The sequence below is a fragment of the Pelophylax lessonae genome (assembly GCF_965119305.1).
Source record: "Pelophylax lessonae genome assembly, chromosome: 1".
Lineage (NCBI taxonomy): Eukaryota > Metazoa > Chordata > Amphibia > Anura > Ranidae > Pelophylax > Pelophylax lessonae.
The window spans coordinates 281,618,668-281,633,226 of record NC_138768.1 but is presented as its reverse complement, the minus strand read 5'-3'; the positions used below and the strand labels follow the sequence as shown (position 1 = coordinate 281,633,226).

At 43.8% G+C, this 14,559-nt stretch overlaps 1 protein-coding gene across 1 annotated transcript in view; it reads right to left on the bottom strand.

The window, feature by feature from the left end:
- The window catches only part of SCARF2 (scavenger receptor class F member 2), a 296,810-nt gene that overhangs the window by 122,945 nt on the left and 159,306 nt on the right, over nucleotides 1-14,559 (bottom strand). The window contains exon 3 of the mRNA XM_082248278.1: nucleotides 10,107-10,208. Within this exon, the coding sequence (XP_082104404.1) occupies nucleotides 10,107-10,208 (102 nt within the window). The remainder of the gene's footprint in view (nucleotides 1-10,106; nucleotides 10,209-14,559) is intronic.

The window sequence follows — 14,559 nt, the reverse complement described above, 5'->3', positions numbered from 1 at the left end:
AAACATGGCCTTGTCTCAACTTTTTTGAGATGTGTTCATGCCATGAAATTTAAAATCAGGTTATTTTCCCCTTAAAATGATACATTTTCTCAGTTTAAACATTTGGTATGTCATCTATGTTGTATTCTGAATAAAATATTGAAATTTGAAACTTCCACATCATTGCATTCTGTTTTTATTCACAATTTGTTCAGTGTCGCAACTTTTTTGGAATCGGGTTTGTACTTATTGCAAAAATCTGTTTCTTGAAGTTGATTAAGGGCCACAGTATTTAGTTATTCTGATATGATTGTGCTATACTGCAGCTTACAGGGGGTTTTGGACACTGGCAAACAGGTATAACCTCTTCCGCTTCCAGCGTGCTTTAGTTTTTTGCTAGTGTCCTAGGAGTATGTACATCTTTTCACTATTGAGAAAGGTTTACCTCTCTTTTTTACCTATCCAATTCTTTGGATTCTTTAACAAGATAAGATAGCGTATCCTTGGTGATGCCTTGGAGGCAGTACCCAGAACCCGCTGGTCCGAAGATAAGTGATTTTCCACTATGGGTAACCACTGCGTATGCTTTTTTAAATCCTCTGCTCGGTTTATATTTCTGGATTTATAAAACCTTTTCCTTCTTTTGTAAGCACTGTTGCTTTACATGCCAAAGATCATATGTAATAATCTTTTCAGAGACACTATAGGGGTGAACTTAATACCAGTTGAGTCTGCATGAGTAAGTCCCAGATTTCTTTCAGAAACATTTAGTGCTTTTCTAATTGGCCTTTGGACAAACTAGGCTTAGTATATGTATGTCAGAGATAGACATACATGGGATTGTAAACCCATTTGGGCAGGGACTAATATGAATAGGTTCCTTTACCGACTAAACATCAATTTGAAACAAAAGTAAACTTGATTTATGACTCTTTTCTAGATATTAATGCAGTTAATAGTACTGATTGAAGAAGCGGTAACATGAGTTAGTCAGCAATTAAAACTGCCATATTAGGTAATGTACTGTAGGTAATGTAGTTTGTTTAAGACAGGGGGTTCCAAACTGCCCAGTTACAAGATTTTAAATTGCCAGCACCAACTGTCAAAGAAAATACCCTAGGTGGCAGTGGATTTCCCAGTGTGTATTGTATGGCAAATCCAATGACAGCCAGCTGTAAAATTCCTCCTGTCCCTAGCAAAGATTATATACCCATGCGCTGTGATTGCCTATTTAAGGTGGGACTCTGCTGGGTACACATGGATATAAGGGGGGGACTGCCCTGGGCACACATAGATGTAAGAGGGGACTCTGCCAGGTACACATGGATGTAAGGGGGAACTCTGCTGGGCACACATAGATGTAAGGGGGGACTGTGCTGGTCACTGCTGAATGCAAGGGGGGACTGTGCTGGGCACACATAGATGAAAAGGGGGGCTGTGCTGAACACTGCTGAATGTAAGGGGGGGGACTGTGCTCGGCACTCACAAATGAAAAGGGGGTCTGTGCTGAACGCAGCTCAATGCAAGGGGAGACTGTGCTGGGCACACATAGATGAAAAGGGGGACTGTGCCGAACACTGCTGAGTGTTAGGGGGGACTGTGCTGGGCACACATAGCTTAAAAGGGGGTCTGTGCTTAAGGCTGCTGAATGCAAAGGGGGGGGACTGTGCTGGGCACACATAGATGAAGAGGGGGGCTGTGCTGAACACTGCTGAATGTAAGGGGGGGGGACTGTGCTCGGCACACACAAATGAAAAGGGGGTCTGTGCAAGGGGAGACTGTGCTGGGCACACATAGATGAAAAGGGGGACTGTGCCCAACACTGCTGAATGTAAGGGGGGACTGTGCTGGGCACACATAGATGAAAAGGGGGTCTGTGCTTAAAGCTGCTGAATGCAAGGGGGGACTGTGCTGGGCACACATAGATGAAAAGGGGGTCTGTGCTTAAAGCTGCTGAATGCAAGGGGGGACTGTGCTGGGCACACATTGATGAAAAGGGGAACAATGCCAAACACTGCTGAATGTATAGGGGGACTGTGCAGGGCACTGCTGAATGGAAGTGGGACTCTGATGGGCACTCATGGATGTAAGGAGGGACTCTGATATACATTCATGGAAATAATGGGGGAACTGTTTATAAAACTGATTTTTTTATCCCAGGTGGCAGTGGCAGTGTTGTACCAGGGGGGGGGGGCAGTCCGCCCCCGGGTGCCACACATTGAGGGAGGAGTTAGGCCAGTGGCAGCTGCCTGGGGTCCTATCATTGAAATGGAACCCGTCACGCTGCCCGCAAGATGTTTTCCTGGCCTGGGCTGACTGATCAGGGTCAGTAGGCGGCCCCATGTCCTCCTATCTCCCGGCTCCTCTCCCTCTCCACTGTGCCTCGGATTTCCTGCAGTATGAAGAACCCATACAGGTGATGTCTGCTGCGGGTTCCTGATCTCCTTTACAGGGTGTACTCCAGTGTACAATCCTGCACATAGCCAGCACATTGCAGACATGACTCTGGGTAGCAAGAAACAAGGGAAAAAAAGGTAAAGGGGGGCTGTTCTGGGTACACATAGATGTAGGAGGGGACTTTGATGAACACTGCTGAATGTAAGGGGGGACAGTGCTGGGCACTCCTGATTGTAAGAGGGACACTGATGGGCACTCATGGATGTAAGGGGGACTCTGATGGGAACTCATGGATGTAATGGGGTGACTGTTTATAAAACTGATTTTTTCTACCCACCAATAATTGTAAAATATATGATATGGCCCCTATACTGAAAAGTCTGGACATTTTTAGGGTGCATCTATACCAGACAATACATTCTTACAAAAGCTATGGAAAATGTTGCAATACATTAGCAACTTTGAAAATTAAAATTATGATATTCAAGTACATTCCTTGAGCTGATGTCAGCAAACACAGTAGCCTAATGTGGATTCAGAGTGCTAGGTAAGTAAACCTCATGATACTGCGTTAGGGGAGTCAAGAAGGATATGGCCTGAACATAAACAAGAGTTTCAGGTAATCTGTATACAGTAAGGCAAGACTCAAATGTCTGTCATGTGTGCACTTCAAGTTTATGACTGGTGAAAGGGGGAAGGTACAGACAAGGCAAAAACACGACCTAGAGAAAATGTAATACTACAGTTACATACCAGGGTTATGTCAGTCTGGGAAACAGATGTAAAAGGGGATTAGAAGTTCTTTTTCAGTCATGCTGACTTTTCAACATAAAAGAGAAGGCAGCTGCAAGATAGTTATTCATGCCAACAGAATCAGGAGATCTGCAGAGTATAGATATACTTTAGTTTAATGAGTTGAAAGCAATGAAGCGACTAAGAAAACCATGACAAAATGTACAGTATATATGTAGAAAGTGGTGGCTGAGACAAAGAGGAGGACCAATAGTCAAGAGAGAGTTGTGGTGAAGTTACAGCAATGGAAAGATAGTAAGGATTCAAGTCCTGCAGTGCAACCTACTTAAATGAATATAAAACTAATCTACAATGTAAGGAGGGATACTGGAGGATATGCTATAATATGGTTAATAATTTATGTTGCATATTACATTTGTAAAGTTAAGTGAGCAATCCAAACGTGCTAAAAAGTAAGAGCACTAGTAGTAATAATAAGAGTAGCAAACAGGTGCTAAGATAACTATGAAAGCTGACACTCCTCACTTGTGACACTCTTTATCAGTACAAATGCTAGCTGCCTGGCAGTTTTTGTCATTAAAAGAAAAGTATGGGAATGTTTTTATTTTGTAATCACACTTACATAGGTGAATGCAGCATCAGTCCAATGCTGCATGTGTCCCCCACCAGCTTTTAGACTGGGAACCGAGCGATCAAACACCACTGATCAGTCGGTTCTCAGAGCTCCCTTAGCAGAGAGCTGATGACTGTTATTCCTGGATTCCTGGGCTCTCTGCTCTAACACCCCCCACCCCCCCCCCCAAACTCAATGGAGCACAGGGCTGAGCCGGGTGTCGGTCCAGGCATGTGGGGGGATCCCGACCATATGGTCGTGATCTTTCCTGAGCCTGGACCTGCTCTGTGACATCAGCCAACAGTGGACTTTAGCCCGCTGTCTGTTCAGAAGAGGTCATAGGAGTGCAGAATGAACTGCACTCCTGTGATCCACAGAAGTACAGCCAAACGAGCTTTGGCTATACTACTCCTTTAATACTTTGCAATAATGATCTGGAACAAACAATGTACACATTTCTTCCTCATTATCCAATGAGCAGGGCCCTCTGATTTCTATAATAATAAAATGTATTGTAATTGTACTGTCTGTCCTTATGTTGTAAAGCATTGAGTAAACTGTTGGCGATATAAAAAAAACTGTTTAAAAATAATTATATAATAATAACAAAAATAATACAGTACTGCTGAATTTTCAATGTTCTGCATGCATACAGTACTCATGGTAAATTATTGTGTTACACATGCACCGTCTGCAGAGGAATAACAAGAACTTTCAGGGCCCCAGTGCTAGAAACCACAAAGGGCCTCCTGGACCCCCGGCTGAGGCCCTTCCCTCTGAGTTTGGTGGCAGAATGCCAGGACCCAGGCGCAAGTGCAACCTTTGGGACACTGGTAGTTCTGCCACTGGTGACAATAGTTTTTTATTTTTATTATTTTATTTTATTCTATTTTTTTACCATTTTATTTATTCTTTAAATATTTTTTATTATTTTTTACTATTTTTTTAGGAGCACCGTTGGAGGGAGTGGTTTGGTGAAATATTAGGGGTCTAAACAGACCTCAGATGTTTCACCTTTGAGACAGAGAACTGAGATTGAGGGTCTCAGCTGTACAGAGCTTCCGACTCATTCGCAAACTGAAGCATAGTAAACACAGTTTACTATGTTTCAGTTATGAATGGACAGAATCAGTGATTGGTAGTGATCACTGACCCTATTCATTCAAGAAAGGGATGTGCCATTTACCAGCCCATTTCCTGCTCTCCAGCATGACACATTCCTCACAGTAGCCAGTGAGAAAGGGGAGGGGGGAACCCGGCAAAGCTGCGGGGGACAAGGGTGGCAAGGGGAGAGTAAGGGGGGCCAGGAGAGATCATAGAAGCTCAGAGGCAGCAGAAAGAAGCAGAATAAGAGGGGCACAGTGGCATGTGGAGGAACCGATCCTATCCATTTTCCTCCTGTAGCCACTGAACGCCTGTGGGAGGCAGAGGAGGAGAAGTGGGCTTTCAGCAGCTGCAGGAGAAGAATGGAGGAGATCGGTTCCTCTATATGCCGCCACCCTTCCTATCCAGGTGTACAGATGACCACACCTCACGCCATAGCTGGGGGATGCTTTATATCATGGGTGTCCAACCTTTTGGCTTCTCTGGGCCACATTGAGTGTAGAGAAATTTTCTCGGGCCGCATATTAAATATATACTATAGTTAAGGTATATAAGTAATAAAACGCCGCCGCGCTCTTCCCGCGCCGTCTCGCCCCCCTCCACACTAAATGTAACACAACTAGAGGATGACCATTGAAATGGAATTATTATACAGAGGTTTACTTCTTCTGAGAGATATTAAAGGAACACTCTAACCATCATGACCACCTCAGTGATTTGAAGTGGTAATGGTGGTAGGAGTCAGAAACACTGCACATGCTGGGATATTTACAGTTATGTGCTGGGGGATAGTTGCACCCCTAGCACATATGACTTAGGCAGCCGGAAAATGTCCTGTCCTTATTCATACATGTATGAACAAGGACATGACATATTATGACAAAACACAACTACTTATTAAAAAACATATTGCAACAATTTACACATGCTGATGCACATACCTTTTCTACTTATTTTGCAGACTACTGGTGGTTACTGCTGGCGGGTACTGCTGGTGCGGTTACTGCTGGCAGTTACTGCTGGTGGGTAATGCTGGCGGGAAATGCTGGTCATGTGGGTACTGCTGGAGGAAGCAGCGGCTGCAGTAGAGAGCAGAGCCGCTTCTTCCTGTATGGCTCCTGTCACAGGCGGAGTGCATTTCATATCACTCCGCCTGTGACACTGCCGGAACTATACAGGACGCAGCGGCTCTGTCACTGACTGCAGACATCCTAAGTCTCCCGCAGCAGCCGGGAGATCGCATGGCACTTGCAGCCTAGTAGATCGCATGGCAATGCAGCCTAAACAGTGCCCATCCAATGCAGCTTCACCAGTGCGTGCCCATCCAATGCAGCCTAAACAGTGCCCATCCAATGCAGCTTCACCAGTGCGTGCCCATCCAATGCAGCCTGATCAGTGCCCATCCAATGCAGCCTCACAGTGCATGCCCATCCAATACAGCTTGATCAGTGCCCATCCAATGCAGCCTCACCAGTGCATGCCCATCCAATGCAGCCTCACCAGTACGTGCCCATCCAATGCAGTTGCAGCCTCTGCCTACAGTTGGTTGGAAGCCGCTGTGGCCTTGCCCCCGACTTGACTTTCTTCCTCCCCAGAAAAAAATAAAAATTGTCAGGGGGCAGTGGGCCACATTGGCTACAGTTCCAGGCCGCATGTGGCCCTCAGGCCGCAGGTTGGACATGCCTGCCCTAAGGTATTTAGTAAGAGGCATGGTAGCATTTTTGTAACTTTTGTTTTGAAAATGGAAGAAAGTAAATAAAATTTGAGATTTTATTTCACAACGATATCATTTCAAACACAGAATGGGCATAGTTACAATTACACCCTAAAACACATTCTTGCTCTTCCTGAGTATGGGGATACCATATGTGTCTCGTTTTCTCTGGCTACCCACAAAGCGGCCCAAAATCCAAGGAGCAGGCATTCAAGGGGCATAAATTACGCATCTGAAATTCTAGAACAGTAGAAATACCCACAAAAACACTACATTTTTGAAAGCAGACTTCCCACAGTATTTGCTAGAAGTCATGGTGAGTCTTTTGAAGATTTTATTTTTTGCCACAAGTTTTTGGATGCTGCAGATCATTTTCTTTTACACCAAGTAGTCAATTTCATAAGGTGTTTCCCACACTTAGAATTACACCCTAAAACACATTCGGCTACTCATCTTGAGTATGGAGATACCACATATGTGAGACTTTTTCAATATTTGGACTAAATGTGTACCTGACATGATTTGTGTATTACAAAAATCAAACAACACAGTAAAAACCCCTCCCCTTGGCCAGGACGGTAACAACACCTAGGAACCAACGTGGAGCTGGAGGCTAGGTCTGTTTGTAAGGCTGCTCTTTACACTGGATTGTCCCAAAAATGATGTATCTTTGGCTTGTGAACGCTTGTGTTGGTTTGGTGCGCTGCAAGCACCTGTAAAGAGTGAGCACCCTTTGATTATTTTTTATAAATCCAATTTTTAAAAGGGTATAAGCAGTATTGGCTTTTCTTATCTTTCATTCAATAATTCGGGATACTACAATCCGTAAAGAGAGGAACCTAGAAGGAGTTTGGAGAAGTTGGATATAGCCAACAGTGGGCTAAAAAGCTGGTTTGGATTAGGGATAGACCGATTATTGGCAAGGCAGATATATTGGGGGCCGATATGCGATTTCCCCGATATATCAGTATCGGCCCTGGAACTGTCCGATATTGCCAAAATTTTTGTGACGTCATTCTGCCTTCTTAGGCCACCTCCCTCACCTTGGACAGCCTCGTCTGGAGTCAGGACTAGTCTCGCGGGAGTGTATCACAGCCATACACCAACCCACAGCAGCCCGGTGCCAGCCAGCCACCCACATCCACAGGCCCTGTACCAGCCAGCCACAGGCACTGTACCAGCGAGCCAGCCAGCCACCCACCGTCCCTGCACCAGCCAGCCACCCAGAGGCCCTGCACCAGCCAGCCACAGGCACTGTATCAGCCAGCCAGCCACCCACAGGCCCTGTACCAGCCACCCACAGGTACTGTACCAGCCAGCCAGCCACCCACAGGCCCTGTACCAACCACCCACAGCCCCTGTGCCAGCCATCCACCCACCCACCACAGGGTGCCAGCCAACCAGCCACCTACCACAGGGTGCCAGACAGCCAGCCACCCACAGGCCCTGTACCAGCCAGCCACAGGCACTGTACCAGTCAGCCGCCCACAGGCCCTGTACCAGCCAGCCGCCCTCAGCCCCTGTGCCAACCACCCACCTACCACAGGGTGCCAGCCAGCCAACCATCCACTACAGGGTGCCAGTCAGCCAGCCAGCCAGCCATCCACCACAGGGTGCCAGCAAGCCAGCCACCCACCACAGGGTGCCAGCCACCCACCCACAGGGTGCCAGATAGCCAGCCATCCACCACAGGGTGCCAGCAAGCCAGCCATTAAGCATTAAACAAAAATTAACATGTTCAGTATCAGATTTGTGTCAAAAATTGTCTTTATTTTTCAAAACTTTAAATGTAAAAAATATCAGCCCATATCGGCCGATACCGATATGCAATGGCCAAAATATAAGTATCTGAAAAAATAAAGGTGCGCTGATAAACGTGCGTAAAGCTGCTACCAAGATGTGTGGGTAAATTGAATGTAGATAAAAAGTTGGTGCGCTAAACTTATAAATTTCACAAATTAACAATGCATACAATTATGAAAATATTGTGAAAAATTCAAAAATATAAGTCCATTCTCATTGTGACAACGTGCAAATGAATAAACTTGAAGTGACTTGAAACAAAATGTGAATCCTGTAACTTGATTAAATATTTGTGACCACCACGTGAAGCGATCCCCACCACCGACAGGCTGTTCTTCTTACCAGATAGACATATTTATGCGTGAGTATACATGTAAAAATGACCACTCAATCCCCATGCAGCTTCACCCGAAGTGTGTGTACAAGCCGCTTACCAGATGTCAATTTGGTTGAGCGTAGGAATGTGTCTCCTCACTCCAGAACATAGGCTGTCTGCTTGGTCGGCGATCCCCATACAAAGTATAGTGTCTCTTTATAGCTCCGCAAAAGATATGTAAAGAATGCAAGAGGACCAATAGTGCATTACCCCCGATTTATTTATAAAAGATATAACAATTGCACTTACATATCTCTGAGCGATCACAGGCATTGATCAAATTGTGATACAGGAACGCTCCCGTGCCCGGCTGCAGCAACGGACGACGGGATGACGTGAGTGACGGCGCGACACGCCTCCTCTCTGACGCGTATCCTCTTACGAGACTTCCACCGAGATAGGAGGTCCACGTGGTGGTCACAAATATTTAATCAAGTTACAGGATTCACATTTTGTTTCAAGTCACTTCAAGTTTATTCATTTGCACGTTGTCACAATGAGAATGGACTTATATTTTAGAATTTTTCACAATATTTTCATAATTGTATGCATTGTTAATTTGTGAAATTTATAAGTTTAGCGCACCAACTTTTTATCTACAAAATATAAGTATCGGCCCTGAAAAAACCATATCGGTCTATGCCTAGTTTCGATCACGCTTAATCGCAGCAATCACTTTACCCCAGGTGGGAATACTCCTGGTGGGGAGGAGGACATTGAGGTGGCACACTATTGTTTTTTTGCACTGAGAAGGAATTGCATGGTGGATCAAGCACTGTGTGTTTTTCTTAATTTTTTTTTTCGTTATTATATGGTGATTGCACATTTATGTTGGACAATATTGCACTATATGTTGGGCAATTTTCCACTATATTTATGCACTTTTTAATATTATTTTAATATTGTTATATTCTGATTGTACAGCCATTTAGCATTCACATAGCGCAGCATTTATTGTGTATTGATTTAGTTAGCACATGAGTGGGATTGTGAACAATGCTAGCAGCTTAAATTCACTTAACTTCATAGATAGTAGCTCGCAGGATCAATATATTTAAACTTCACATTTGCCTTTAGTAAATCAACCCCATAGGTTTATAATAATGAAACCAAGTAAAGGTGTCATTTTGTTGATGTTACTCTAATTGCTTTACCTAGAAAAATGTTACAGTTGTACACTGTGCAATATATACTAAGATAATTAGTGTTAAAAAGGAACTGTACATCCCTGCAAATACAAATATGAAAAGGATACACAATGAACCAAAATTTCTATTAATCATGTCATTTTCTGTTAGAACACACATTGTAAAAAAGACCTATGTGACACATTCAAGTAGAAATATGATTAAAAGGGCAATACCTACTTGTTTCACAATTGGCACCAAAGTATCCATGACGACAACGACACTCATTGGGCCTGACACAGACCTCATTCTCCTTGCATGTAAAGTTGCCTTCACAAATAGCTAGGAAACAAAGAGGTATTACATAAATCATACAAAATATTACACTTTAGGCACATACAAAATATGATTATTGTGCACATGCTAAAAGAAAGTAAAATATCAAATATATTTCCAAATAGAATAAGCAGTATAAAAAAAAATACTGGTGTGTAGCTTGTTGTGAAATAGGTAATGAAGTGCTGATAAAAACAAGAGTTGCCAAACTTTAAATTCCTTGTGTTGCCACTTTTGTGCCACCCATCCTTTCTCAATGCTGCCTTTAGGCTTGTTCTATAAATAAAGCAAGGAGCAAACTGCAAAGTCCAGTATCCCATTTCAACTAATCAGGGTTCACTGTACTAATGATAGCCAGTGCAATATGGACTCTGAACGCTATGATAACTGCCCGTTGTAATTATTTAATATATCGCTATTGCTATAATGCCTTTGCTTTTCAACGAAACCACCCTTAACTGAAACTGAGAGGTAAAAACAGAAATGAGAGTCCAACATACCCAGGAGAGAAATTTGGATTGCCATTTCTGAGCACATCAGTGTGCTGCGATAATGCGCGGCAATGAGCATTGCACGCTTTAGTGCTTTTCATTCTGAATGGCATGTCAATGCACCCTCGCCCAGTGCACCTGCATTGCAACACAAGTTAATAGGCAATGCATCATGCACTAATACTCGTACCAGGCTGGTGGGAATGTGTACTAATGGCGGCAGCAAGCGGGGCAAAGAAACATTTCACTTCTGATGCTTTTTCCAATTTGTGTACACCCTAGATTGCACACCAGTGGGTGTAGCTGCTGGGACCCACTGTCAGTTCAACAGTGTAGCAGGAGTTATGGCATCAGTGCTCTACTAAAATTAACCATTTTAGTTGCAGCTGTCAGGAGCAGATAATAACAATGTATTTATTTTTACACAGGAGTGGCTGAAACAAAAGGAAAAAAAAAAAAAAAATGTAATTTGTTTTGTTAAAAGTTTTTCTATCTAACACCTAATTAACTCCTTATCATTCCTATTTGGTGGTAGTAAATGAACTAAGTCCCTTTCCCTTGCTCTACTTTGCTAGCTTTTCAGCCAATTTAAAAATAATACGGTTTGTAAAAAACATTGTTTTTGTTTATTTTTTTGTAGAATAGGTGATATCAAAATGCATTTGCAACATGAAACATGACATTAAAAAAAGATGCATAAATTTCATATGTAACTGACTTAACAAAGCTTTGTACCAGAAACAAAACAGGGCAAATCACATTAAAATTTTAACTTTATATCTATAGTAACATTCTTACTGTTTAAACTGGAAAAGAATGTGTATTTTTACTTCTTTTGTCCCCAAAGTATATAGACAATTCAATAACTCTTGGAACAATACATCAACAAAAGAAATCCTAACTTGTTATTCCTAAAAGTAATGGATGACTGCTGTATGATTCGTTTTTGTTGAATTAATAGAAACAAAGCTGAAATGTGAAATGGCTTTGGAACTATACTGGTCAATAGTGTTGGGCGAACATTTCCCTGTTCGATCATTTGCTGAACACCCTGCAATGCATTGTGCAATGCACAGTGCATTCTACATCCTGATTGGGCAAAGCTTTGCCCAATCAGGGTGCAGTGTTAGCTGGTAGTTAAGGGGCGGGGCCGGGCAGCGGGCTGTGGTGTCCTTAACATCAGCTGTTAATGGGTTAAAAAGTAAACAAAAAAAAAACATCGTGGCCCCCCTAAAATCCATATAGAACAGGGCATGCAGCCTGGCAGGTCAGGAAAGAGAGACAAGTGATCCACCCACCTCTCCTGAACCACACCAGGCCACATGCCCTACACTTAAGTGGTGCTTTGGGGCGGGGGGGCTTATCAGAACCAGGAAGCCCCCTTTAACAAGGGGGCCCCCAGATCCGGCTGCCCCTATGTGAATAGATAGGGGTACCCCTACCCATTCACCATAAAAGTGTACCAAAAAAAAATAAGAGGAGACAAGTGTTTGCTGGGTCGGTGATACTGGACCGGTGACGTCACAAGGGGGCAGGGCCTCCGGGTGGTGTTGCCAGGTGGGCCTGCCCTTACCTATATAAGAACTGTCAAAGAACGGAGGAGGCATTCAGCAGGTGGCCGTCCTAAAAGGTGAAGCGTTATTTTTTATTTTTTCCAGTTTGGCGGGCGGCAGAAGTGACGATGGTTTTACATCGAAGGACATATCCTTTTTATTTTTTAATAAAGAATTTGTCAAAAACCTGTCTCCTGTTTTTATTTTTTTTGTACACTTTTTGGTGAATGGGTAGAGGTACCAATTCACATGGGGGGGTGGGTTCTGGGGGCTCCCTTGTTAAAGGGGGCTTCCAGATTCTGATAAGCCTCCCGAACCCAGATCCCGACAACCAAAGCCAGGTTTGTCGGAAAGAGACCCTTGTCCCCATCAACATGCGGAGCCCCCCGCCCCAAAAGCACCCCCCATGTTGAGGGCATGTGGCTTGGTATGGTTCAGGAGGGAGGGTGCTTGCTCGCCCCCCTTTCCTGACCTGCCAGACTGCCTGCTCAGATAAGGGTCTGGCATGGATTTTGGGGGGGAGCAAAATGTAAAAAAAAACAAACAAAAAAAACGGCGTGGGGTTCCCCTTCAAATCCATACCAGACCCAACGTTTTTTTTCCTTTACTTTTTTGCAACCCTGAGTCAAAATGTGATTTGACTCAATTTATTTTTCTTTAGAAATGTCATTGCTGCAGCATGTTATATACAAGGTAGAGATGTACAGATGTGCCACATTACAGGCAGACTAAGGGGACCCTCCACGCACTATATTTAAGATAATTTTTCATTTTTATTATTGCACTTTAAGCATCATTAAATCACTGCTGCTGAAAAAAATATTTTTTTAAAAAACATGTTTGACATTGATACATGTCCCCCAGGACAGTACTGGTACCCCAATACCCCTTTTATGGCCAATTACTTATATAAGCCTTCAAAATGGGCACTTTTGATTTTTCATGTTTGGCTCCTATAGACTTCAATGTGGTTCACTAACCGGGTTAGAATTTTTACCCTATCTGGGACTTCTACTGTAAACCAAACAGGGGGTCATTAAGCCCATCTCTACTGGTCAATACATCAGGTTTTTTGCATTAAAGACACAGCAAGAAGACTAAAGTGGACATATTTGAAATGACCTTTTCTGCTTTACAAATCTGTAAGAAAAAGGATGTGCTCAGATCAATGAATACCAGCTAAAGGGAAAGGGGTACACTAGTGCGCTATAGTCAGGGGAGGCCTGAGCCAGGGGGCAAGGGGCATATGAACCCGGGTCAGTACAAATACGATTTGGTGGGCTGGTGGACCTAAATGCCAATGCTCCCTAAGTAGGAAAAGAATTAGCCGCACATCCAGGGATTGCAATAGGTTTCAAATACCTTTATTTCCAAAAAGTTGCAAGTGATGACACCAAAGACACCAACTTCATGCTGGTGTCTTTGGTGTCATCACTTGCAACTTTTTGGAAATAAAGGTATTTGAAACCTATTGGAATCCCTGGATGTGCGGCTAATTCTTTTCCTACAAGTTTTCCCACGGAGGCAGGCCGGGGCCAGCACTCTACTGGATATCCTATCTCCTGGCAATCACCACACACTATACACCTGGTGCAGTGTCTTTCCTTTCTTCAGTATCCAATGCTCCCTAATGTGGACCTCAGAGCAAGATCTCCAGTAAGTGACTATATATCTTATTGGTAATTGGTATTTTTAAAATACTTAATAATTTGCAGCTCCCCTCTTCCTCCCTGTTTTAGCATGTACAACATGTTTATGTGAAAAGATATGTCTCAATAAACCATGATCAAGAATCTTCTGTATCTGGGACACTCATGAGCATGTAAGATGCCTGGCCATCGACACTGTTTTCACACTTTTTGACACTTTTCTCCTGCCAGTAAGTGCCAGTGACAAGAAAAGGTTGGCAGTAAAAAATATGGCTGTGACCCTCAGCTCTCATCCAGAACTGGCAGAGACTACCTGAATGCCTGCTACAGTGAGTTTGGGCGGCGCTGGTGGGAGTGGGTCTGGCGGAGGTGGTGCCTGAGCGTATCTTGTGATGTCATGGTGCAAGGGAGCTGAGCGGCCGGAGCTGAGCCGAGCGGCCGGAGCCTAGTGTGCTGGTCTGTGGGACTGTCAGTGCTGTTTGAACTGGAGTGGACTGAAGGGATCACCTGGCATAGAGAGGGACTGTCACTGTGACTCAGGAGGGGACATGTCGTGTTGCACACTACTGTCAGTGTCACTGTGAGAGTCAATTTCATGTGTGTGTGCCTGCCCATTCTAATTTCTTGCCCTCCTGAGTCCTGTCCCTGAGCTACTTACTTACTA